This window comes from Daphnia pulicaria, chromosome 11 (assembly GCF_021234035.1).
Source record: "Daphnia pulicaria isolate SC F1-1A chromosome 11, SC_F0-13Bv2, whole genome shotgun sequence".
Lineage (NCBI taxonomy): Eukaryota > Metazoa > Arthropoda > Branchiopoda > Diplostraca > Daphniidae > Daphnia > Daphnia pulicaria.
Window position 1 is genome coordinate 2,593,084 of NC_060923.1, and position 23,024 is coordinate 2,616,107.

At 38.8% G+C, this 23,024-nt stretch overlaps 2 protein-coding genes and 3 long non-coding RNA genes across 8 annotated transcripts; 4 read left to right on the forward strand and 1 right to left on the reverse strand.

Annotated features, from left to right (window-relative positions):
* Positions 1 to 193: 193 nt before the first annotated feature.
* Positions 194 to 2,413, forward strand: LOC124315735. 2 transcript variants are annotated; one of them, XR_006911618.1, is made up of 5 exons: positions 194 to 299; positions 361 to 499; positions 1,806 to 1,959; positions 2,022 to 2,130; positions 2,302 to 2,413. It is a non-coding gene; the product is annotated as an uncharacterized LOC124315735 (long non-coding RNA). The 2 variants fall into 2 exon arrangements; XR_006911617.1 differs by having other exon boundaries at positions 196 to 299; positions 2,022 to 2,413.
* A 3,164-nt stretch (positions 2,414 to 5,577) lies between these two features.
* Positions 5,578 to 22,808, reverse strand: LOC124315603 (chromobox protein homolog 1-like). Of its 2 annotated transcripts, XR_006911510.1 has the most exons (6): positions 22,635 to 22,808; positions 22,403 to 22,568; positions 22,162 to 22,347; positions 21,912 to 22,085; positions 21,601 to 21,832; positions 5,578 to 5,807 (listed from the first exon to the last, which is right to left on the reverse strand). XR_006911510.1 is itself a non-coding variant. In XM_046781387.1 (5 exons), the coding sequence occupies exons 2-5, from the start codon at positions 22,519 to 22,521 to the stop codon at positions 21,688 to 21,690; spliced, it is 624 nt and encodes a 207-aa protein (XP_046637343.1). In that variant the 5' UTR covers positions 22,522 to 22,568; positions 22,635 to 22,808; the 3' UTR covers positions 21,371 to 21,687. The 2 variants fall into 2 exon arrangements, 1 of the variants encoding a protein (XP_046637343.1); XM_046781387.1 differs by lacking the exon at positions 5,578 to 5,807 and having other exon boundaries at positions 21,371 to 21,832.
* Positions 5,669 to 6,405, forward strand: LOC124316030 (transcriptional regulator ATRX homolog). Its single transcript, XM_046781768.1, has 4 exons — positions 5,669 to 5,697; positions 5,772 to 5,838; positions 5,897 to 6,074; positions 6,138 to 6,405. Exons 1-4 carry the CDS (start codon positions 5,669 to 5,671, stop codon positions 6,281 to 6,283), a joined length of 420 nt encoding a protein of 139 aa, XP_046637724.1. The 3' UTR covers positions 6,284 to 6,405.
* Positions 8,058 to 8,985, forward strand: LOC124315710. The gene is made up of 4 exons (XR_006911584.1): positions 8,058 to 8,295; positions 8,396 to 8,645; positions 8,767 to 8,923; positions 8,976 to 8,985. It is a non-coding gene; the product is annotated as an uncharacterized LOC124315710 (long non-coding RNA).
* LOC124315736 lies at positions 12,888 to 15,262 on the forward strand. 2 transcript variants are annotated; one of them, XR_006911620.1, is made up of 5 exons: positions 12,888 to 13,148; positions 13,210 to 13,348; positions 14,655 to 14,808; positions 14,871 to 14,979; positions 15,151 to 15,262. It is a non-coding gene; the product is annotated as an uncharacterized LOC124315736 (long non-coding RNA). The 2 variants fall into 2 exon arrangements; XR_006911619.1 differs by having other exon boundaries at positions 14,871 to 15,262.
* Positions 22,809 to 23,024: the final 216 nt, after the last annotated feature.

A 23,024-nucleotide genomic window follows, 5' to 3' on the forward strand; every position in this document is an offset into this window, starting at 1 on the left:
AAAATAAGGAAAATAGGTCAAGATAAACCTACATATGATACGAGGTTCAATTTAGTATTTGAAATCACAGGAATATAAGTATTAATTAACAACAATTTGTTTCGCTCATTTCGCCTCGTTTCACCATGAAAGAACAACATGGGCGACACTGGCGACATCTAGTAATGAGTTTTGAATCTTAAGTTAGTTGCACTGTCAGTCAGTCACAGACAGACAACATGACATTACACGTCGTAACTTTCATAAGTTACTTAAAAAGTTTAACAGCAGAGATCGGATAGCAAATCAACTGTTTTTAAGTATAAGATGAAAAATCTTTAGCTAATGATTCTTACTGCATTCTTGACTAAATGTTTTCAGATAATTTCAGCTGAAGTTTTCATCCTACCTGGCTAACCGCTAACTAGGTGCTCGTGACAATAGAAATGAAATGGTCTAATCCAATAATGCATGCCCACAACCTAATGCCTTCTGAAGCAAAATAATTTTGTGTTGACAGGTAGTTATTTTACGGGAGTCCCTAATTTGCGCGAAGCGCGCCTGCGCGCGCGCGCACTCTAATTTGCGCGCAATAACGTGCGCGCCTTACACACTAATGTGCGCGCTTTTCAAAATTGCGCGCGCACAAAATTTTCAATATTTTTTTTTTCTCGTTACTGGGAGTTGTTATAAAAAGCATAGATTACGGTATATTGTGTATCTATTGTGTTAGTGTAATGATAGTTTCAATAAATTAACGCATATAATGTATACTTTTTATTTCTTTTAAACTGCTCGTGTAGTAGGCTATGGGCCTTCAAAATTCACACACACACACATGATTTATTTTAAATTGATCTGTTTAAACTATATGGATATAGCATAGACTAATGATAACATAAGATGATACTGATGAGACATAATCTGCTGGTCAGAACTCTGAACAGCAACGGATAGATTCGAATCGTGGGAAAGTGTAACAGCGCAAAATTTTGGTTACCCGTCCCTTGATTCTGATTTTTGGTTACCCGTCCCTCCCTTGATTCTGAAAACCTCAAGGCTTACAGCAAATATTGCTGCACAACTGCAAAGCCTACGGCTACGGCTACTGGAAAAAAAGACTTGACTCTAAGTCAGTTTCAAAATGCTTTCTTCTGATCAGGATGACTCGTAATTGCGGGCGAAAGTCCGAAAATTACAAATTCTTTAAATTAATTTCTACACTTGCACTTTTGAGTGAACCAGTTGTGAAGGCCAAGGGAGACTTCGTTTATTTGTACGAAGCGAAGGATGAATAAAAAAAAGAAGGTAAATTCTGATTTTTAATTTAATTTCTGAAAAAGTGGGATAAGTATTACAATTTGCATGTAAATGGTTCAGATTGGAGGGCAGACGGCTATCATTTTCGACAGAAAGGTGGAAAGACAAATTGCCCATTTGATGGCAACCAACTTTTCGTTTTTTTTGGGCAAAGTAGGAGTGAGGTTGGAGGCCCTAACATAACGTTACTAACAGGTTGTTCAGCCTAATATGTGCACGCGAAAGAATGTCGTAAGAAAATAAAATTCTCATCAGTGTTCTGTGTGTGTATATTTTCAGAGAGGTTCATACACGAGCAGAGTATAAGAAATTTTTTGCGCGCGCAATTTTGAAAAGCGCGCACATTCGTGTGTAAGGCGCGCACGTTATTGCGCGCAAATTAGAGTGCGCGCGCGCGCAGGCGCGCTTCGCGCAAATTAGGGACTCCCTTATTTTACCAAAATTATTTTTATTTACTGTGCTCTTTAAGGCAATAATGTTATTCACATTAACTTTTCCCTATCGAGTTGTAAATTTTCAAGATATTGATGTCTTCGCAAGATCCCATTCTTTGTTGCTATCAGTTTTGCAAACAACAGCAAGAAAATGCTGCTACTCAAGATTTTATGGTGACCAACACTTTGTTCTAATTTAGGGCAATGTAAGGTTGATAAATTTGAGGTATTTCTTTCTGTCACTACAATATGGTTTGAAAATTATATAGAAACTTACTCTCCTTTCAGGTTAATCCCTCTTTGTCACTGTTATAGTTGTTTGGAAACCAACAATCCTACTATGACTATATCTCCCCAGTAAAACTGGCCTCGTACTTCTCTGTTCTTCACTGGCCAGGTAATCTCTCTGGGCACAGGCAGGGCAGTGTCACCCCCTGTCTTGATTGATTGCTCTTCTAAGTTGTCAAATTATAGCAATTTACATTTATGGAAATTCATTAGTCTGTGCTCGCTGCATATTCAAGAAACTGCAATCATCTACCGCCATACAACTTTCTACATGTTCTAGATACTGTTCCTACATAGTGCTGGGAGTAATGGCCAATTTGAAAACAATTCTTAAAAATTTGCATTCAATCGATTTTAATGCTGGTATAAAATTATAAATACAACTTTTACAACAAGTTTTATATATAAAAAATAAATAGATAAGTGATTTGTCCTTTAATACCAGACTTTTTCATTCAACTTCTATGAGAAATCAAACATTATTTGCCATGGACATATGTTACATTAAACTTAAAGTTAACAATACTAAACTTCTGCTGTTAACTTAAAAAAGTTTAGTCAACATAAACAGTACGTTTCTCCCGTAACTTACCCTGGAAATGAAGTTAGTTCAAAAACAAGAGTATGTCCGAATGCAGAGCGACTAGAGCAATAGTCATCTAACTTGCGAAATAAGAAAGATCCAACAAAAATCAGAAGACGTCGTAATGTCAGAAGGATTTTAGGTGGCAAGACAAGTCGTACAAGATGATTACCCGCACTAAAACATTTATTTTCTCATTATAGATTAACAATCAATAATTGACTAGTAGCTATTAAGATATGACCGACAAAATTTAAGATAATTGACAAAATTAGATAGGCTCTAGTATTTAGGAGCTTCCCTGTAGTAGCCTAATCTGGAGAAGCGTAGGTTGTGGTGTAATATTCAGGTGCTTTGGTAGTGTAGTAACTCGGCGAAGAGTAATACTTCGGAACTTCAGTGTAGTAATTTGGCATCAACATCGCATCAACCAGCATCACCACCAGATGTCTATAGCATCGCCGTGATGACGCAATCTTCAAGTAAGGTACTGGTCAGATTTTTCACGATAAAATCTATAAAGGGCAGATGATTAAGCTACAGAAAAGCGAATAGAAAAAGAGTCCAACTTTACGCTCGACCAAAGTTCCCCGGATTTGACCGGGGCACAGGTTACTCGTCTTTCCAACTAAGACAATAAATGCAAGTTTTGAATTTTAAAATCATGTTGAATACAAAACTACTATCTTTCTTTCTTGAATGTCTGAGTGGAACTAAATATTCACAATGTTACTTGAAGAAATCGTCTAATAATCTGATTACTATAATCTGAAAACAAGGTTCTGTATGGTTTTATTATATTCTTACCTTGACAGTTACTAGAATGGGCTGAAAGATTACTACTACAGTTTTAAGTAAAAAAGCAACAAAACGATTGATAAAATACATGGGGTTTTAACAAATACAAAAAATGAGCTGTGGTTTTCAAACCGTAAATCATCACTTCTAGAGCAAGAAATGGGTGCATCTCACAGTGGCGGAATCGCACTAGTAAAGGTGGCCATAAATAACAGCTTTTTTTTTTTGCTCATAAATATACAGTGTTGAAAGTAAAGTGTTTCATAAATAAAAAATATCACTGATAATTTGATGATGTAGTAACTCTAAACTATACCCATTAATAACTAGTTCTTTAAGTAAAATGTTTCATAAGAACGAAGTTCTTGTGGTTCTTGTATCATAAGAACTTCGTTGCATTGATAAATTGTCTCGCTAGTATTTCTGTTCACAAGTAACACAAGTAACATCAGGTTAGGTTAGGTTAGGTTAGGTTAGGTTAGGTTAGGTTAGGTTAGGTTAGGTTAGGTTTGGTTAGGTTAGGTTAGGTTTGGTTAGGTTATAAAATTGGTAACTCCCGAATCACAATCACGGCGAAGCCGTGAACATCATATTATTATCATCCACGGCGAAGCCGTGAACGTCAAGTTATTATCAATCACGGCGAAGCCGTGAACATAATTTTATTATTATCCACGGCGAAGCCGTGAAATTAAATTCGGTATCATCCACGGCGAAGCCGTGAAATTAAATTCGGTATCATCCATGGCGAAGCCGTGAAATTTACATTCGGGATCATCACGGCGAAGCCGTGAATATCATACTGGATCATAGGGGGTGTTACTGTTGATGCCTGTTACTAACGAGACGTTGTCGTTATATTAAAAAATACTACTGTATCACTTTCCCTTTTCACACGAAATTTTGAAAAATAATTATGAAACAATTTACTATTGACCATTTGTTGGTATGAAATAAATAAATTATTTAGAAAATTTTGATTTTCTACCGAACGGTATTATTTTAGATACGTTTTACTAGTTATACACTGTAGCCATTTTTAATTTTACTAGTGATACAAATTACTATAGTACGATACTTAAGCGCCTTTTTACTACTGCGATTCCGTCATAGTGCAACGCACCCCAAGAAATACTCAAAAATCTTAGCAGAGTTATGGAAAAATGGTACTCATTTAAAGAGCTTGTCCATTGCCGACACTTTTTTAATAAGAGAGCAAACCCCTGTTTAAGTGTTCAGGGAGTTAGTTTAGGGAGAAGAGGGGAGAATGGGAAGAAGAGGAAATATGGGTCCCTTTTTTCAAACGCCCTCTTCTTCCCATCTTCACCCATCCCCTCCCAAAATAAACCGACCCCCTTCCCAACCAACCCCCCGCCAAAAGAGCCCCTTTCTACCCACCATCCGAAAAAACCGACCCCCTTCCCTTTCCTACCCACCCCCCGCCAAAAAATCGACCCCTTCCCCCAATCCGAACCGCAAAAACGAAAAAAGCGGTTTAATCGAAAGCGCTCACGATCCGCTGAACGGGTCGGGATTATTTTAGTGTCAACTTGTCCGTCTCATCAAGCCTGACTTCATCTACCCACCACAGACAGGATCAAAGAGACAATTTGTACAAAACCCGCAAATTGTCCGAAAAACCGGTCCTAATAACACACCCCCCCCCCCCCAGGACCCTCTTGGAAACCAAGAGGATAAAGCTCATTCACTGACCTTCTAACTAATTATTGAAGGAAATTGGCTGATAATTATTTTCGTAACATCGATTTTTTTTTTTTAGAAACCCCTTTGTCCCATAAGAATTACACGTAGGGAAACAGAGATCTCTGTAGAAAACAACCTTGGAAACAACTGAACGATCTAAACATGGCGGCAGCCGCATGAGCCATGAGTGCGTTCACAAACCAGCTGGTTTGCTGGTGGCGTCATCACGCTTCCTCTATAACTTTAAAATGGCGCTTGGAAACGACTAACGAGACAAACTTTACCTTACAGATATAGCAAGCTGCGAGAGATCTTTTGTCGATGCCTACAGAAATGAACAAACTCCTAGTACACGATAAATCGATAACCAACACCGAATACTGATTAGAAGAAGAGAACAGAATACATCCAAAAATCGAGGAGACGTCCGTACTCCGTTGGCGTAAAGCAACGAATGTTGCACCAATGTCGTAAAAATTTATAAACACAGGCCTTGTATTTCTGGGTATGCAAGGATAATTCAAGAAAAGAAATGAAACTTGGTTTTTTTCTTAAGGAACACATGAGGCATGACAACCGCATTACATTAATGTAAGTCGATGAACAAAGAACAGAGATGGATGATAATGATCAAAAATAAAAACAATTTCAAGTTATAAATTAAGGCATGAGGTTATAACACAAAGAAATATTTTGGATACCTCTACTAAAACCTCTACCAAAACTGTTTTGGTATGTTTATAATTTTTCATTGCGTAGACAGTATTCCATACATTGTTCGGATGTTTAGGCTTCCCAGAAGAAAAAGAAGAAGAAGAAGAAGAGCATCTCAGCTGATATTACCATGGATGCCGCTACTGACACTACTCTTCCATCCGATGGAGAAGGTAAAAAGAAGAAGAAGAAGAAAAGTATCTCTCAAGAAGATGTCGAAGCCATGGACACTTCACTTCCACTAAATGGCGAAGGCAAGAAAAAGAAGTCTCGGGATGAGAATGGAAATGGCGATGCTAAACTTGACGAATCTGTAGGTTTAGACAACAGCGTAAGTGAAAAGAAGAAGAAGAAAAAGAAGAATAAAGATGCCGAAACTACACTGGATCAATCAGCAATGGATGAAGATGATGAAGGAGCCTCACCGTCAAAGAAGTCCAAAAAGAAGAAGAACGCTGCCTAATGAATGTCTTTCTTTACCTCGGCAATTCCTCACAATCTGTTGACCTTGTGAAACAGCTCACTATTTTAGTTTTTTGTAATGATGTAATCGGAATCAATACAATTGGGCTAAGGTCACAAAAATGGGTATCTATTATTCCTTTTTCCTAAGTTTTTATCACAGCAGTGACCATGACAGTGAAGTGAAGTAAATATTCTTCTTAGTGTTTCGGTAAGATCATTTAACGTTAGAATTGTTACTTTTGAAACTAACAATTTATTTTTATTTAGGTCTCGTGATGGAGTATTTCTGTAATATTCGAAAAACCGCGGCTGGCGTGGAGTTGGGGAATGCTAGATGTGTAGGCAGTCAGATCCTGAAATCGTTCTGGATATTTATAAATCTCTTCAACTTAAAAGGGTACTTATTACTTTTGCTGTTGCCAAGTTATTTGCCTAACCTCGAGTGAAAGCTGTTCGAAGTGCGTCGTTTGGGATCGCTTCATGTAACTTTTTCACTACTGATCTTAAATCTTAATTTCTGTTTGTCCACATTTTACGTAAATCTTCCTTTGGAACGACTAACCAACTCCTTTTTATAACGACGGATCGATGACGATCGATCGAATCGAGAACACGCGGGTCGAGGTGTTGTTAGTGAACTGAAAGTAATACATTCCAAATTCTATGACATTTACGAAGTTATGAATGCGAATTACTTTTTTAATCGTCTTTCTTTGCGTTTTCAGATCTGGTTGTTTTCGCTAGATGTTATTATTTTTGATGACTTGATGTGTCTTGTTATTTAGGAAGGAGGGATACAATCACATGTTTTAAATTCAAATAGTTCAGATTGTACGGTGCAGTTCTAGTAACACATTTAGTGAGATAAACTGGTCCGTTTTACTAAAGTTTTTAAATGCAAATGTTCCGTAATCACATGTGTTTTGAGGTAAAAAAAAGTCTTTTAAATGAAAGTATTGTAGTTTTTACAGATGTATTTGTGAATTTCAGGTTATCGAGTTGGAGATTTTGCTGCAACCTCACTTGGAAGCCTTGACTGCCCATATAGGATATGGTATGGATTAGTGACACCTGAAATAAATGACACGATTTTTTTTAAATTCTTACAACAAATAATTCACTTTGAGAGAAAAAAAAAATAGTTGGATAAAAGTGTGGTTTCTAAGTAATTGTTTTAAATTCTCACAACCTTTGCTTTTAAACACATTACACAATTTGTATTACAACTACTGAACTACCAATGAGAGTTTCAGTATTATCTGTAGTGGTTATTAAGAAATAAAATTGAAACAATTGATGAGTGAAATTAAAGTAAATTTGTAAACTAACCTTTTATAAACTCTTCCCATGTTCATCATCGACTGAGAACAAAGATTGTTCAAATGTTGTCATTTTTGCTTCTGACATGCGACGTGCTTATTGACCAAGAAAAAAAATTAAAAAATAAGGCTCAACTGTGTGCACATCATGAAATAAATATGGATTGATCATGTGTTTGAAACTTTATAGATAAGTTTGCAGTGAAATATTTTCGAAGAAGCCGACTATCCTTCAAACGGTTCGAAATGGAAGATTTTATTCATTCACCGAAGAAACGAGTTAAATTACTTAAATGTCAATTTGGATAAAGTGAGTTTTAAGCCATAACCATTTGGTATTCATTTTTATATTGGTTTTAGTAGACCCATCCCCAGCAACGTCAACCTGCAGGAGGAAAGGCCAGTTTTGATGTCCTTCAAGCGAAGGTCACGGAGATCATTACATAAAATTGGTAAAATTTTCATGCAGTGGTGTAGAGGTTGGGTGAGAACGGGACGTTTTCCATCATTATCAAAAAGGTAAAATACCCACAAGGCTTGAGTTGAGAGGTAAGGGTGAGAAAAAGTCGTATAAAGCGAGAGAGAAAAGGCCACAGTGATCAGTCGAGTTAGCGTCTCCGACACGGGAACAACTGCAGCACTATTGGTCTCCAACTGCCTTCTTCATCGCATTATCAGTTTGCAATCATGGGTAAATATTCATTTAAAATTCGAGTCGTGAATGAATTCTATCCTGTTTTTAGTTTTTGATTCAGTTAAAATATTTATTTTTCAATTTGTTTATTTTAAAGTTAACTATGGCGCCGTGCTCCTTTTGGGTGTTGGATCGCTGATGGCTGGAGCGACCACTGGTGTACCGATGTCTCCTGCGCACGGTTGATAAGAAGCTTCGGCAGCAAAAGAATACTACACCGACTTACTGCTGCCGACTTACTATAAAACAACATTAACTCTTCCTATGCCGAAGACCCCAAGTATTACAACACCAAGTCTCCTGAGTATTAAACTTCAACCTACGATGTTCTATCTTAGGAAACATAGGTAAATATTCTGTCTTTTTTTACACGAATTGTGAATCATTACATATTTTTCTATTTGTTCTAGTTGTTTACTTACTAGTTACAACTGAGAATTAACGGCATTAAATTTATTTACTATCTAGTTATCTGTGGGTTATGCTGCTGTTGGGTGTTGATGGCTGAGGCGACCACGGGAGTACCGATGTCTTCTGGGTATGGCGGATACGAAATCGCAACGCCGGGGTTTTACTAAACAACAACATACGCAACAACTGGATACTACACCACCAAGACCCCTGAGTATTACACCACAACTCGTGATGTCCCGAACTACTACACCGAAGCCTCAAAGTATAATTCTGCCCCGAGTACTACACCACGAAGGGAGCGGAGTACTACACCACGAAGGGAGCGGAGTACTACACCACGAAGGGAGCGGAGTACTACACCACGAAGGGAGCGGAGTACTACACCACGAAGGGAGCGGAGTACTACACCACGAAGGGAGCGGAGTACTACACCACGAAGGGAGCGGAGTACTACACCACGAAGGGAGCGGAGTACTACACCACGAAGGGAGCGGAGTACTACACCACGAAGGGAGCGGAGTACTACACCACGAAGGGAGCGGAGTACTACACCACGAAGGGAGCGGAGTACTACACCACGAAGGGAGCGGAGTACTACACCACGAAGGGAGCGGAGTACTACACCACGAAGGGAGCGGAGTACTACACCACGAAGGGAGCGGAGTACTACACCACGAAGGGAGCGGAGTACTACACCACGAAGGGAGCGGAGTACTACACCACGAAGGGAGCGGAGTACTACACCACGAAGGGAGCGGAGTACTACACCACGAAGGGAGCGGAGTACTACACCACGAAGGGAGCGGAGTACTACACCACGAAGGGAGCGGAGTACTACACCACGAAGGGAGCGGAGTACTACACCACGAAGGGAGCGGAGTACTACACCACGAAGGGAGCGGAGTACTACACCACGAAGGGAGCGGAGTACTACACCACGAAGGGAGCGGAGTACTACACCACGAAGGGAGCGGAGTACTACACCACGAAGGGAGCGGAGTACTACACCACGAAGGGAGCGGAGTACTACACCACGAAGGGAGCGGAGTACTACACCACGAAGGGAGCGGAGTACTACACCACGAAGGGAGCGGAGTACTACACCACGAAGGGAGCGGAGTACTACACCACGAAGGGAGCGGAGTACTGCTTCCGGATTTTGCTACAAGGAGATTCCTAAAAGCTAGAGCCGAAATATCTATTTTTTTAAATTTAAATTGGTTGGTTGTCTTCATGATCATTGGTCACTGGGAATTAATTGTTGATCTTAAATGAGAAAATAAAAATTCTAATAAGGGTAATTCTTTTCTAAGACTTTGGGTAGTAACTTGAAACCTGTCTTCATTTTGATAGGTGTCTATTGGTGTTCGACTTCTTCAAGGCCAGTATCCTGCGCTGTGATACGTCTGTTTCATATTTTGGAGGTTCCTACTGCCTTAGTCGATCTGCATACGGACATGTTCTTGTGTTTTGACGATGTTACAAGGGTAATTTACGAAAAAACTTGTAACTGTTGGTATTTTCAAATCTTATCAGTAAAAAGGAAGTGGCTGATCTTGGTATAAATGAAAGACTTTGAAGTTGAGATAATTCCTAAACAATACTTGGTATAAATTACTTAGTGTAAATAAAAGACAATGAACAAAAAAATATAAAAAGAATTGTGTTATATTGACCCACCTCCACCCACAATTCCACCACATTTTACAGTGACATACAAACATACATACACACACTTAAGATAACCCGTTGGCTGCCACGCCATACAACCCGTAGGTTGCTCTCTACTACTCTACGTGCCACGTCTGAAGGATCCATGACCAAGTGGGACTTGCCATTGCTGACAAGTCCGTGCTGACAAGGGGAGGACTAAGGTGCATTGCCTTTTAACAGGCTTGCCTTGCGGCAAAGTTTGGGCTTGGCGACTCCCCGACCCCGCAGCTTTTAAACCACGAGACCGAACAGCGCGGCCCGTGCAGTGGAGAACAAAGGTGTGGCAGCCAACGGGTTAACTAACACAAACGCAATAATACCAACAATACGATGATCCACGTTGATGACGAGTCTCGGTGTCGGTCGCGATTCCACCGAGTTTCGTTCTCACCAGGAGCAGGGGCAACATCCGACGGAGACCGGTGACGATTGTCAAAGATGAGAAAATCCATCTTCTCGACGTCTCCTCTGCATTACCTGAATCAAGACAAACAATTCTATTAAGTGACATGCCAATAAAAGTTACATAATAAATATAGGCACATCGATCTGGTTTTTTAGCTCAAAGATTTAAAAATGCAATTATTTAAACTTAAAATCAAGCTTGCAATATTGAGAACTGTAAACAGAACAAAGCTCACTTGCTAGTCTAAAAAAAAATTCCGGAAGTATACCGGAAGTAACCACAGCGCCTCAACCATTGAGCTGTGTTCAAATTAAATCACATATTCGTGATCTCCATGAAATTTGGGGTCGATTAGATGTGATTTAAACGAAATTCAAAATTTGACCAAAATCGAAAATTTTCCTGAACTATAGTTCAGGAAAATTTTCGAAACTAAAAAACTCGAAAATTTTCCTGAACTATAGTTCAGGAAAATTTTCGAAACCGGAAGTACGAAAACGTAAAAAATATAATATGAGCTTTACCACAAATTTTACGAGGATCACGAATATGTGGTTCTTTTTCTCCTCAAATGAATATTTACTGAACTACAGACTGAAATGAGCAAACCGGAAGTAGAAAAAAAACACATTTTAAAAAATCTAACAAGTGAGCTTTGTTGAGGGAATAGTTATCGTCAGTTAACACTAAATATTTCAACAAAATAACTGCCACCAAATGTTAAAAGAGATGTACCAATTAACTTAAACTGACTGTTTTGACAGCTGCAAATTATCCAAAAGCCATCTAGCGTTAGAAAAAAGAAACGTCCAAGTAAAACTTCGTTGGCGCGTAAGAAGGGCCTGATTTTGGAAACTATTACAGACAGAGTCTAACGCAACTAGACTATTGGTAGATAACCTACGAAAATAAGCCAATTGTTGGGTACCTGGGCATAATCCCGTGGTGAGTGACTGCAGGTGCGTAACAGCGGACGGAAGCGATCACTGAAGTGGTCCAGAAACTCGCCAAGTCGCCAGTGAAGTAAACCAAATTGTGTTTAGAAGCAGTGAAGCTAGATGAGCGTGCGTCGCGAAGATAGGGATGGACGTTTGTGGAAGGCCCTCTTCCGTCATGGACAAAGATCAGCGTTGGCACAAGAATCTCCGTGACAGGACCACAGAAATTCCATAAAGAAACTGCGTGCTCTGTAAAAAAAAAAAGAAAAAAAAGAAAAAAAAGAAAAAAAAGAAAAAAAAGAAAAAAAAGAAAAAAAAAAGAAAAAAATGTTTTACATTAATTGTAATATAAAATGAATAAAGCATATCAATCTTTACCTTTTCTAAGAAGCACACTAAAATGTTCATGATGAAAAAACCGTAAAAATGGAATTCACAGCAACCAACAGCATTACTCCACATAATGAGATAAATTTCCTGATGCTAAAGAAAGTGTCATGAAGTATTGCAGTAGCGTAGTGATAGATGGTATTGTTGCTAACCTTTATCATAAGGGTGATGAATTTCGTAGGGCACTTGACTTTCATCAAGCAGATTTGGTACATACATGGCACGTCACTTCACACTCTTCATGTCTCTGAAACTCTAAGTAGCAATGGCACAAGGAAATTCTCTACATTATTTACAAATTTATATGAATTTACCTATGAGAAATAAAACTCTACCTATCCCTCAGCTGGGTTGTCTTCTAAATAGAAGTAGAAACAGCCATAACAACAAACATGCTGTTGCAGGTTATGCCACCAAAATTGCGACATTCAGAAAAGATCCCATGGTTCATGAGCAAGAATACCTTTGTTATATGAAAATCTGAATTGTGATTGTCTCGTAGCAGTAATTGGGAAATACCTTATCTCGGCACATTTGTATTCCACTTCATGTTGACTTCAACCATGAGTTTTAGGCTTTTGACAACATGTTGGGCCTCATGGATGTTAATTGACTGAGCGCTAAGTCAACTTGTTGGAATGACTGACAGTATGCATCTAGAATTTGAAGAAATAAGTTGGTACAGTAAAAAAAATAAGGAAAATAGGTCAAGATAAACCTACATATGATACGAGGTTCAATTTAGTATTTGAAATCACAGGAATATAAGTATTAATTAACAACAATTTGTTTCGCTCATTTCGCCTCGTTTCACCATGAAAGAACAACATGGGCGACACTGGCGACATCTAGTAATGAGTTTTGAATCTTAAGTTAGTTGCACTGTCAGTCAGTCACAGACAGACAACATGACATTACACGTCGTAACTTTCATAAGTTACTTAAAAAGTTTAACAGCAGAGATCGGATAGCAAATCAACTGTTTTTAAGTATAAGATGAAAAATCTTTAGCTAATGATTCTTACTGCATTCTTGACTAAATGTTTTCAGATAATTTCAGCTGAAGTTTTCATCCTACCTGGCTAACCGCTAACTAGGTGCTCGTGACAATAGAAATGAAATGGTCTAATCCAATAATGCATGCCCACAACCTAATGCCTTCTGAAGCAAAATAATTTTGTGTTGACAGGTAGTTATTTTACGGGAGTCCCTAATTTGCGCGAAGCGCGCCTGCGCGCGCGCGCACTCTAATTTGCGCGCAATAACGTGCGCGCCTTACACACTAATGTGCGCGCTTTTCAAAATTGCGCGCGCACAAAATTTTCAATATTTTTTTTTTCTCGTTACTGGGAGTTGTTATAAAAAGCATAGATTACGGTATATTGTGTATCTATTGTGTTAGTGTAATGATAGTTTCAATAAATTAACGCATATAATGTATACTTTTTATTTCTTTTAAACTGCTCGTGTAGTAGGCTATGGGCCTTCAAAATTCACACACACACACATGATTTATTTTAAATTGATCTGTTTAAACTATATGGATATAGCATAGACTAATGATAACATAAGATGATACTGATGAGACATAATCTGCTGGTCAGAACTCTGAACAGCAACGGATAGATTCGAATCGTGGGAAAGTGTAACAGCGCAAAATTTTGGTTACCCGTCCCTTGATTCTGATTTTTGGTTACCCGTCCCTCCCTTGATTCTGAAAACCTCAAGGCTTACAGCAAATATTGCTGCACAACTGCAAAGCCTACGGCTACGGCTACTGGAAAAAAAGACTTGACTCTAAGTCAGTTTCAAAATGCTTTCTTCTGATCAGGATGACTCGTAATTGCGGGCGAAAGTCCGAAAATTACAAATTCTTTAAATTAATTTCTACACTTGCACTTTTGAGTGAACCAGTTGTGAAGGCCAAGGGAGACTTCGTTTATTTGTACGAAGCGAAGGATGAATAAAAAAAAGAAGGTAAATTCTGATTTTTAATTTAATTTCTGAAAAAGTGGGATAAGTATTACAATTTGCATGTAAATGGTTCAGATTGGAGGGCAGACGGCTATCATTTTCGACAGAAAGGTGGAAAGACAAATTGCCCATTTGATGGCAACCAACTTTTCGTTTTTTTTGGGCAAAGTAGGAGTGAGGTTGGAGGCCCTAACATAACGTTACTAACAGGTTGTTCAGCCTAATATGTGCACGCGAAAGAATGTCGTAAGAAAATAAAATTCTCATCAGTGTTCTGTGTGTGTATATTTTCAGAGAGGTTCATACACGAGCAGAGTATAAGAAATTTTTTGCGCGCGCAATTTTGAAAAGCGCGCACATTCGTGTGTAAGGCGCGCACGTTATTGCGCGCAAATTAGAGTGCGCGCGCGCGCAGGCGCGCTTCGCGCAAATTAGGGACTCCCTTATTTTACCAAAATTATTTTTATTTACTGTGCTCTTTAAGGCAATAATGTTATTCACATTAACTTTTCCCTATCGAGTTGTAAATTTTCAAGATATTGATGTCTTCGCAAGATCCCATTCTTTGTTGCTATCAGTTTTGCAAACAACAGCAAGAAAATGCTGCTACTCAAGATTTTATGGTGACCAACACTTTGTTCTAATTTAGGGCAATGTAAGGTTGATAAATTTGAGGTATTTCTTTCTGTCACTACAATATGGTTTGAAAATTATATAGAAACTTACTCTCCTTTCAGGTTAATCCCTCTTTGTCACTGTTATAGTTGTTTGGAAACCAACAATCCTACTATGACTATATCTCCCCAGTAAAACTGGCCTCGTACTTCTCTGTTCTTCACTGGCCAGGTAATCTCTCTGGGCACAGGCAGGGCAGTGTCACCCCCTGTCTTGATTGATTGCTCTTCTAAGTTGTCAAATTATAGCAATTTACATTTATGGAAATTCATTAGTCTGTGCTCGCTGCATATTCAAGAAACTGCAATCATCTACCGCCATACAACTTTCTACATGTTCTAGATACTGTTCCTACATAGTGCTGGGAGTAATGGCCAATTTGAAAACAATTCTTAAAAATTTGCATTCAATCGATTTTAATGCTGGTATAAAATTATAAATACAACTTTTACAACAAGTTTTATATATAAAAAATAAATAGATAAGTGATTTGTCCTTTAATACCAGACTTTTTCATTCAACTTCTATGAGAAATCAAACATTATTTGCCATGGACATATGTTACATTAAACTTAAAGTTAACAATACTAAACTTCTGCTGTTAACTTAAAAAAGTTTAGTCAACATAAACAGTACGTTTCTCCCGTAACTTACCCTGGAAATGAAGTTAGTTCAAAAACAAGAGTATGTCCGAATGCAGAGCGACTAGAGCAATAGTCATCTAACTTGCGAAATAAGAAAGATCCAACAAAAATCAGAAGACGTCGTAATGTCAGAAGGATTTTAGGTGGCAAGACAAGTCGTACAAGATGATTACCCGCACTAAAACATTTATTTTCTCATTATAGATTAACAATCAATAATTGACTAGTAGCTATTAAGATATGACCGACAAAATTTAAGATAATTGACAAAATTAGATAGGCTCTAGTATTTAGGAGCTTCCCTGTAGTAGCCTAATCTGGAGAAGCGTAGGTTGTGGTGTAATATTCAGGTGCTTTGGTAGTGTAGTAACTCGGCGAAGAGTAATACTTCGGAACTTCAGTGTAGTAATTTGGAGCAGCGTGAGTAGTGGTTTAATACTCAGGTGCCTTGGTAGCGTAGTACTTGGGAGCTTCAGTGTAGTAGCTGGGGGCAGCGTAGGTTGCAGTGTAATACTCGGGGGACTTGGTGTAGTAAACAGGAGCCTCTGTTTGATAGTAGCTTGGAGCAGAATAATACTGGGGTTCCTCGGTGTAGTAAACTGGGGCAGCGTACATGGTTGTGTAATATCCGGCCTTTTCGGTGCAGTACTTGGTAGCCTCGGTATAGTAACTTGCTGGAGCGTAGGTTGTGGTGTAGTAGCTAGGTGTACCGTAGGTTGTGGTGTAGTAAACTGGAGCCTCGGTGTAGTATTTCGGTTCAACGTAGTACGAAGGAGCAGCCGCTGTGTAGTAAGTCGGGGCTGCGTAATACTTGACCGCCTCAGTTGTGTAGCTCGGGGCAGAGTAATACTTCGGGGCTTCGGTGTAGTAGCTCGGGGAAGCATAAGTTGTGGTGTAATACTCTGGAGCCTTGGTGGAGTAGTACTTAAGCGGCTCGGTGTAGTCAGCCTCTTTGGTGGTGTAATAAGTTGGAGCCTGGGTGTAGTGTCGGGGAGCTGAGTAATACTTGGGAGCCTCGGTGTAGTAAGCTGGTGCAGCATACGTAGTCGTGTAGTACTCCGGAGCCTTAGTGTAGTACTCGGGCTCTTCGGTGATGTAGCTCGGGGCAAAGGAATACTTCGGGGCTTCGGTGTAGTAGCTCGGGGAAGCATAAGTTGTGGTGTAATACTCTGGAGCCTTGGTGGTGTAGTACTTGGGCGACTCGGTGTAGGAAGCTGGAGCAGCTAAGTTGGGCTTTTGTATCCGCCATACCCAGGAGACGTCGGTAAACCAGTGGTCGACCCAGCCATCAACGATACGACACCAATCAGCAACACGACGCCATAGTTTACTACACAGAAAATAATTTCAACATTATTATTCAACAATTACTGGATACCAACAAACAGAAAAACAAAAAGAAACTGATACAAAACTTCATTTAAAAAACATAATACATACCCATGATTGCGAACTGATATTACGATGAAGAATACAGTTGGTGACAAGTAGTGCGCTGCAGTTGTTGCCGTGTCGGAGATGCTCACTCGACTGATTCCAAAAGCCTTTTATCTCTCCTTTTATACGAATTTTTCTCACCCTGACCCACCTTTAAAGCCTTGCGGCTTTTGTACCTACTTGATAATGCTGCAACACGTGTCGTTCTCACCCAACCTCTTCACCACTGCATGAAACGTTTTAGGTAATGATCTCAGTGACCTTCGATTGAAATGCAAACTGGCATTTCCTTCTTTAGGTTGACGTTGCTGGGGATGGGTCTACAAAAACCAAAAATCAATATGAATACCAAATGGCTGAGCCTTGCGGCTATTGTACCTGCTTGATAATGATGTAACACGTGTGACGTGTCGTTCTCACACAACCTATACAACACTGCATTGACAGTTTTACGTAATGTTTCTCGTGACCTTCAACCAAATTAATAGGAAATTATACTTGTCGATAATTTTAGCCAAATATACAGATCAATTCAGAAAATGGTTTTTTAATCTCCTACTATTTGTTTAATTGTTGATTGAGCAATAGTAACAAACTCTAATCTCGCCTCCATATGAAAATTCCAAGCAATTAGCTTTTTAAATAATCACCATTTATTTGGGTCGTTTTCTCAGTCTCCTTTCGGAAATACTTAATCTTTTAATTAACGAAACATTTTCCCGGAAAATCGATTTAGAATTTGTGCTCGTACAGGTTGAACTAACAGAATCCTATAATTAACTCAAGACCATAAATTAAGAGGAAATAAAACAAAATAAAAACACGTGATTTTCAAACAATGATGACAAGCCACTACGTCACCAACTTGAAGGCAGCGATGTTTAATGGGCATAGTTATTGCATTATTGATTGTCGGTGAGACTGAGGGGCTAGTGGTTCAACAACAAAGAGGTTGGATCTTGGATGTATCATTTAACCTACGAGGTCATCCCAATGCAGCCAACAATCCAACATAAACTCTAGTCTAGCACAAAACAACTTGTTTTCACAATTAGCACTAACCACGATATCTTCACTATAGGTTTCCCAAGGTCAACAGCATTATCTACCAAGACACTTGTGAAATCTACTGACCAGTGTCTCCTCAAGGAAGATAATTAATATTTCATATCATATTAATACTACAGGTTTCGAGACTTCAGTGACATCAAAAATCAAACTATCGAAGAAGGATTTGAATAATTTAACTGTGATGCTTAAAATTGCCATGTTCCCCACATTAGGACTAGTTGACTTCGCTTTGACTCTAGTGAAAGACTTTACCTTTTCTTGTTCTTGCTCTTTGTTGGATTGCCAGAAACGGATTTGACAAATGACACAACATTTTCTTTTGGTGAATTGGGGATGGTGTAGATATCGGCACGACTTCACTCGCGGCTGAAAACTGTTCTTCACTCATCACAACACTCACATTATTAGCAATTCGTTTTCGAAATTATCTCGGCAGGGCTAACTGATTCATCTCCAGGTACTGTAGTTAATTCTTCTTGCTTTTCTTGTTTATATTGTTCTGAGATAGAGATAGTGCAACTGCAGCCTGCAGGTATCCAGCAGAAGCTTTTTCCACGCATGACGCAACAACGCATCTAGCGGTAATCCATATATAATAAAAGAACAAGCTTTTGGGGGAGGAGCCTGTGTCTGTGTCAACAATGTGTCAACACAGGCTCCTCCCCCAAAAGCTTTTTGGGGAGGAGCCTGTGCCTGTCACGAACATTTTGGGGGAGGAGCCTGTGTCTGTCACGGACATTTGGGGAAGGAGCTTATTCATGTCGCAATGCGATCGCTGTGATTGGTCAGTCGCAAATCACCACCAGATGTCTATAGCATCGCCGTGATGAAGCAATCTTTTATGACGCATCAACCAGCATCACCACCAGATGTCTATAGCATCGCCGTGATGACGCAATCTTCAAGTAAGGTACTGGTCAGATTTTTCACGATAAAATCTATAAAGGGCAGATGATTAAGCTACAGAAAAGCGAATAGAAAAAGAGTCCAACTTTACGCTCGACCAAAGTTCCCCGGATTTGACCGGGGCACAGGTTACTCGTCTTTCCAACTAAGACAATAAATGCAAGTTTTGAATTTTAAAATCATGTTGAATACAAAACTACTATCTTTCTTTCTTGAATGTCTGAGTGGAACTAAATATTCACAATGTTACTTGAAGAAATCGTCTAATAATCTGATTACTATAATCTGAAAACAAGGTTCTGTATGGTTTTATTATATTCTTACCTTGACAGTTACTAGAATGGGCTGAAAGATTACTACTACAGTTTTAAGTAAAAAAGCAACAAAACGATTGATAAAATACATGGGGTTTTAACAAATACAAAAAATGAGCTGTGGTTTTCAAACCGTAAATCATCACTTCTAGAGCAAGAAATGGGTGCATCTCACAGTGGCGGAATCGCACTAGTAAAGGTGGCCATAAATAACAGCTTTTTTTTTTTTGCTCATAAATATACAGTGTTGAAAGTAAAGTGTTTCATAAATAAAAAATATCACTGATAATTTGATGATGTAGTAACTCTAAACTATACCCATTAATAACTAGTTCTTTAAGTAAAATGTTTCATAAGAACGAAGTTCTTGTGGTTCTTGTATCATAAGAACTTCGTTGCATTGATAAATTGTCTCGCTAGTATTTCTGTTCACAAGTAACACAAGTAACATCAGGTTAGGTTAGGTTAGGTTAGGTTAGGTTAGGTTAGGTTAGGTTAGGTTAGGTTAGGTTAGGTTAGGTTAGGTTTGGTTAGGTTAGGTTAGGTTTGGTTAGGTTATAAAATTGGTAACTCCCGAATCACAATCACGGCGAAGCCGTGAACATCATATTATTATCATCCACGGCGAAGCCGTGAACGTCAAGTTATTATCAATCACGGCGAAGCCGTGAACATAATTTTATTATTATCCACGGCGAAGCCGTGAAATTAAATTCGGTATCATCCACGGCGAAGCCGTGAAATTAAATTCGGTATCATCCATGGCGAAGCCGTGAAATTTACATTCGGGATCATCACGGCGAAGCCGTGAATATCATACTGGATCATAGGGGGTGTTACTGTTGATGCCTGTTACTAACGAGACGTTGTCGTTATATTAAAAAATACTACTGTATCACTTTCCCTTTTCACACGAAATTTTGAAAAATAATTATGAAACAATTTACTATTGACCATTTGTTGGTATGAAATAAATAAATTATTTAGAAAATTTTGATTTTCTACCGAACGGTATTATTTTAGATACGTTTTACTAGTTATACACTGTAGCCATTTTTAATTTTACTAGTGATACAAATTACTATAGTACGATACTTAAGCGCCTTTTTACTACTGCGATTCCGTCATAGTGCAACGCACCCCAAGAAATACTCAAAAATCTTAGCAGAGTTATGGAAAAATGGTACTCATTTAAAGAGCTTGTCCATTGCCGACACTTTTTTAATAAGAGAGCAAACCCCTGTTTAAGTGTTCAGGGAGTTAGTTTAGGGAGAAGAGGGGAGAATGGGAAGAAGAGGAAATATGGGTCCCTTTTTTCAAACGCCCTCTTCTTCCCATCTTCACCCATCCCCTCCCAAAATAAACCGACCCCCTTCCCAACCAACCCCCCGCCAAAAGAGCCCCTTTCTACCCACCATCCGAAAAAACCGACCCCCTTCCCTTTCCTACCCACCCCCCGCCAAAAAATCGACCCCTTCCCCCAATCCGAACCGCAAAAACGAAAAAAGCGGTTTAATCGAAAGCGCTCACGATCCGCTGAACGGGTCGGGATTATTTTAGTGTCAACTTGTCCGTCTCATCAAGCCTGACTTCATCTACCCACCACAGACAGGATCAAAGAGACAATTTGTACAAAACCCGCAAATTGTCCGAAAAACCGGTCCTAATAACACACCCCCCCCCCCCAGGACCCTCTTGGAAACCAAGAGGATAAAGCTCATTCACTGACCTTCTAACTAATTATTGAAGGAAATTGGCTGATAATTATTTTCGTAACATCGATTTTTTTTTTTAGAAACCCCTTTGTCCCATAAGAATTACACGTAGGGAAACAGAGATCTCTGTAGAAAACAACCTTGGAAACAACTGAACGATCTAAACATGGCGGCAGCCGCATGAGCCATGAGTGCGTTCACAAACCAGCTGGTTTGCTGGTGGCGTCATCACGCTTCCTCTATAACTTTAAAATGGCGCTTGGAAACGACTAACGAGACAAACTTTACCTTACAGATATAGCAAGCTGCGAGAGATCTTTTGTCGATGCCTACAGAAATGAACAAACTCCTAGTACACGATAAATCGATAACCAACACCGAATACTGATTAGAAGAAGAGAACAGAATACATCCAAAAATCGAGGAGACGTCCGTACTCCGTTGGCGTAAAGCAACGAATGTTGCACCAATGTCGTAAAAATTTATAAACACAGGCCTTGTATTTCTGGGTATGCAAGGATAATTCAAGAAAAGAAATGAAACTTGGTTTTTTTCTTAAGGAACACATGAGGCATGACAACCGCATTACATTAATGTAAGTCGATGAACAAAGAACAGAGATGGATGATAATGATCAAAAATAAAAACAATTTCAAGTTATAAATTAAGGCATGAGGTTATAACACAAAGAAATATTTTGGATACCTCTGCTGTCTTCCTTATGCCCTAACCACATCAAACCGAATAGTTATCATATTTATTTGTGTAAAAATTGTAGCAGCCGGACCAAATTCAGGCTTTTCCTTCCTTTTTCTTCTTATTTTCAAATTCTGCCATCAAATCAGGGCAACCCATGTTTTCCTCACTTTCCCAGGTATTTTCACTATGAGCATAGCCTTTCCATTTCAGAAGATACTCCACTTTGCCTTTTCTGACTCTATAAATATGAATGGTTTTGTTTACACTAGTAGTAAGGTTTGTTAATTTAGGAGGCTACTTGTTGAATATCTACAAACCTTTTATCCATAATTTTTTCAACTGAGAACTCATTTTCAGCATCTTTTGATGTCTGATTTTCAAATGCTGCAATCAAGCCAGGACAATCCATGTCTTCTTCATTTTCCCAAGTATTGTCATTATGGCCATAGCCTTTCCATTTTAGCAGGTACTGAACTTTACCTTTCTGCACTCTAGATTTTTATGAACAGCATTCAATTAATTATTGTAACAACAAACAATGAATGCAAATTTGCCAAAACTACATACCTTCGATCCATCACTTTCTCAACAGAATATTCTTCTTCTTTATCCATCTTCTTCTTCTTTTTTGGTTGATTTTCAAATTCAGCAACTAATTCGGGACAATTCATGTTTTCTTCTTCTTCCCAAGTATTATCACTGTCATCATACCCTTTCCACTTCAAAAGATACTGGGTAGTACCTTTTGTTTTCCTATTTATAATGAGAAGTTAAATTTGGCTTACAATTCAACACAATATGTACAAACCTTTTATCCACCACTTTTTCAACCACATATTTTTCTGCCGCAGTACTTTTTGTACCAAATACCTTGGTTGTTGTTTTTGAAACTTCTTTGACAGCATTACCTCTTCTTCTTCCAACCATGACTGAACTTTATCTTCACTTAGTTGATTTGGAAATAAGCTGGTCAACTAAAATCCAATAATGTTTATGTAAAATCGGTTTTATGCTGTCATATTATTGAATAAAATGCATACCTGAACAATGAAAAATTGCTGCAGATTAAGTTGACTGTAAAAACTTACACACACAGTTACTCAATTAGACAGAAATATTAGTAACGTTGCCTGTAGACTAACACTAAAGACGACTTTACTCGTTTGATCTGCTCTCGACTGTGATCTGTGAACACGCGAAGCTGCCGTCCTGCCGAAGCGTCGAAATTCAGACGACGCTGAAAGCAAGTTGTGGATTGGCTCGAGATAAAATACATATGTTAGCCTGAGGCACCCGCCAAAATTTTCCGAGCTCTAGCCAAGTAGCCATACATATTTACAACCTAAGGTCTTCGTCCCTGAAAACGTTTTACAACGTTTGACGGTTTTTCCGTTTTTATTTGGTTTGGCCAGTATGCCACCATGTTTGAC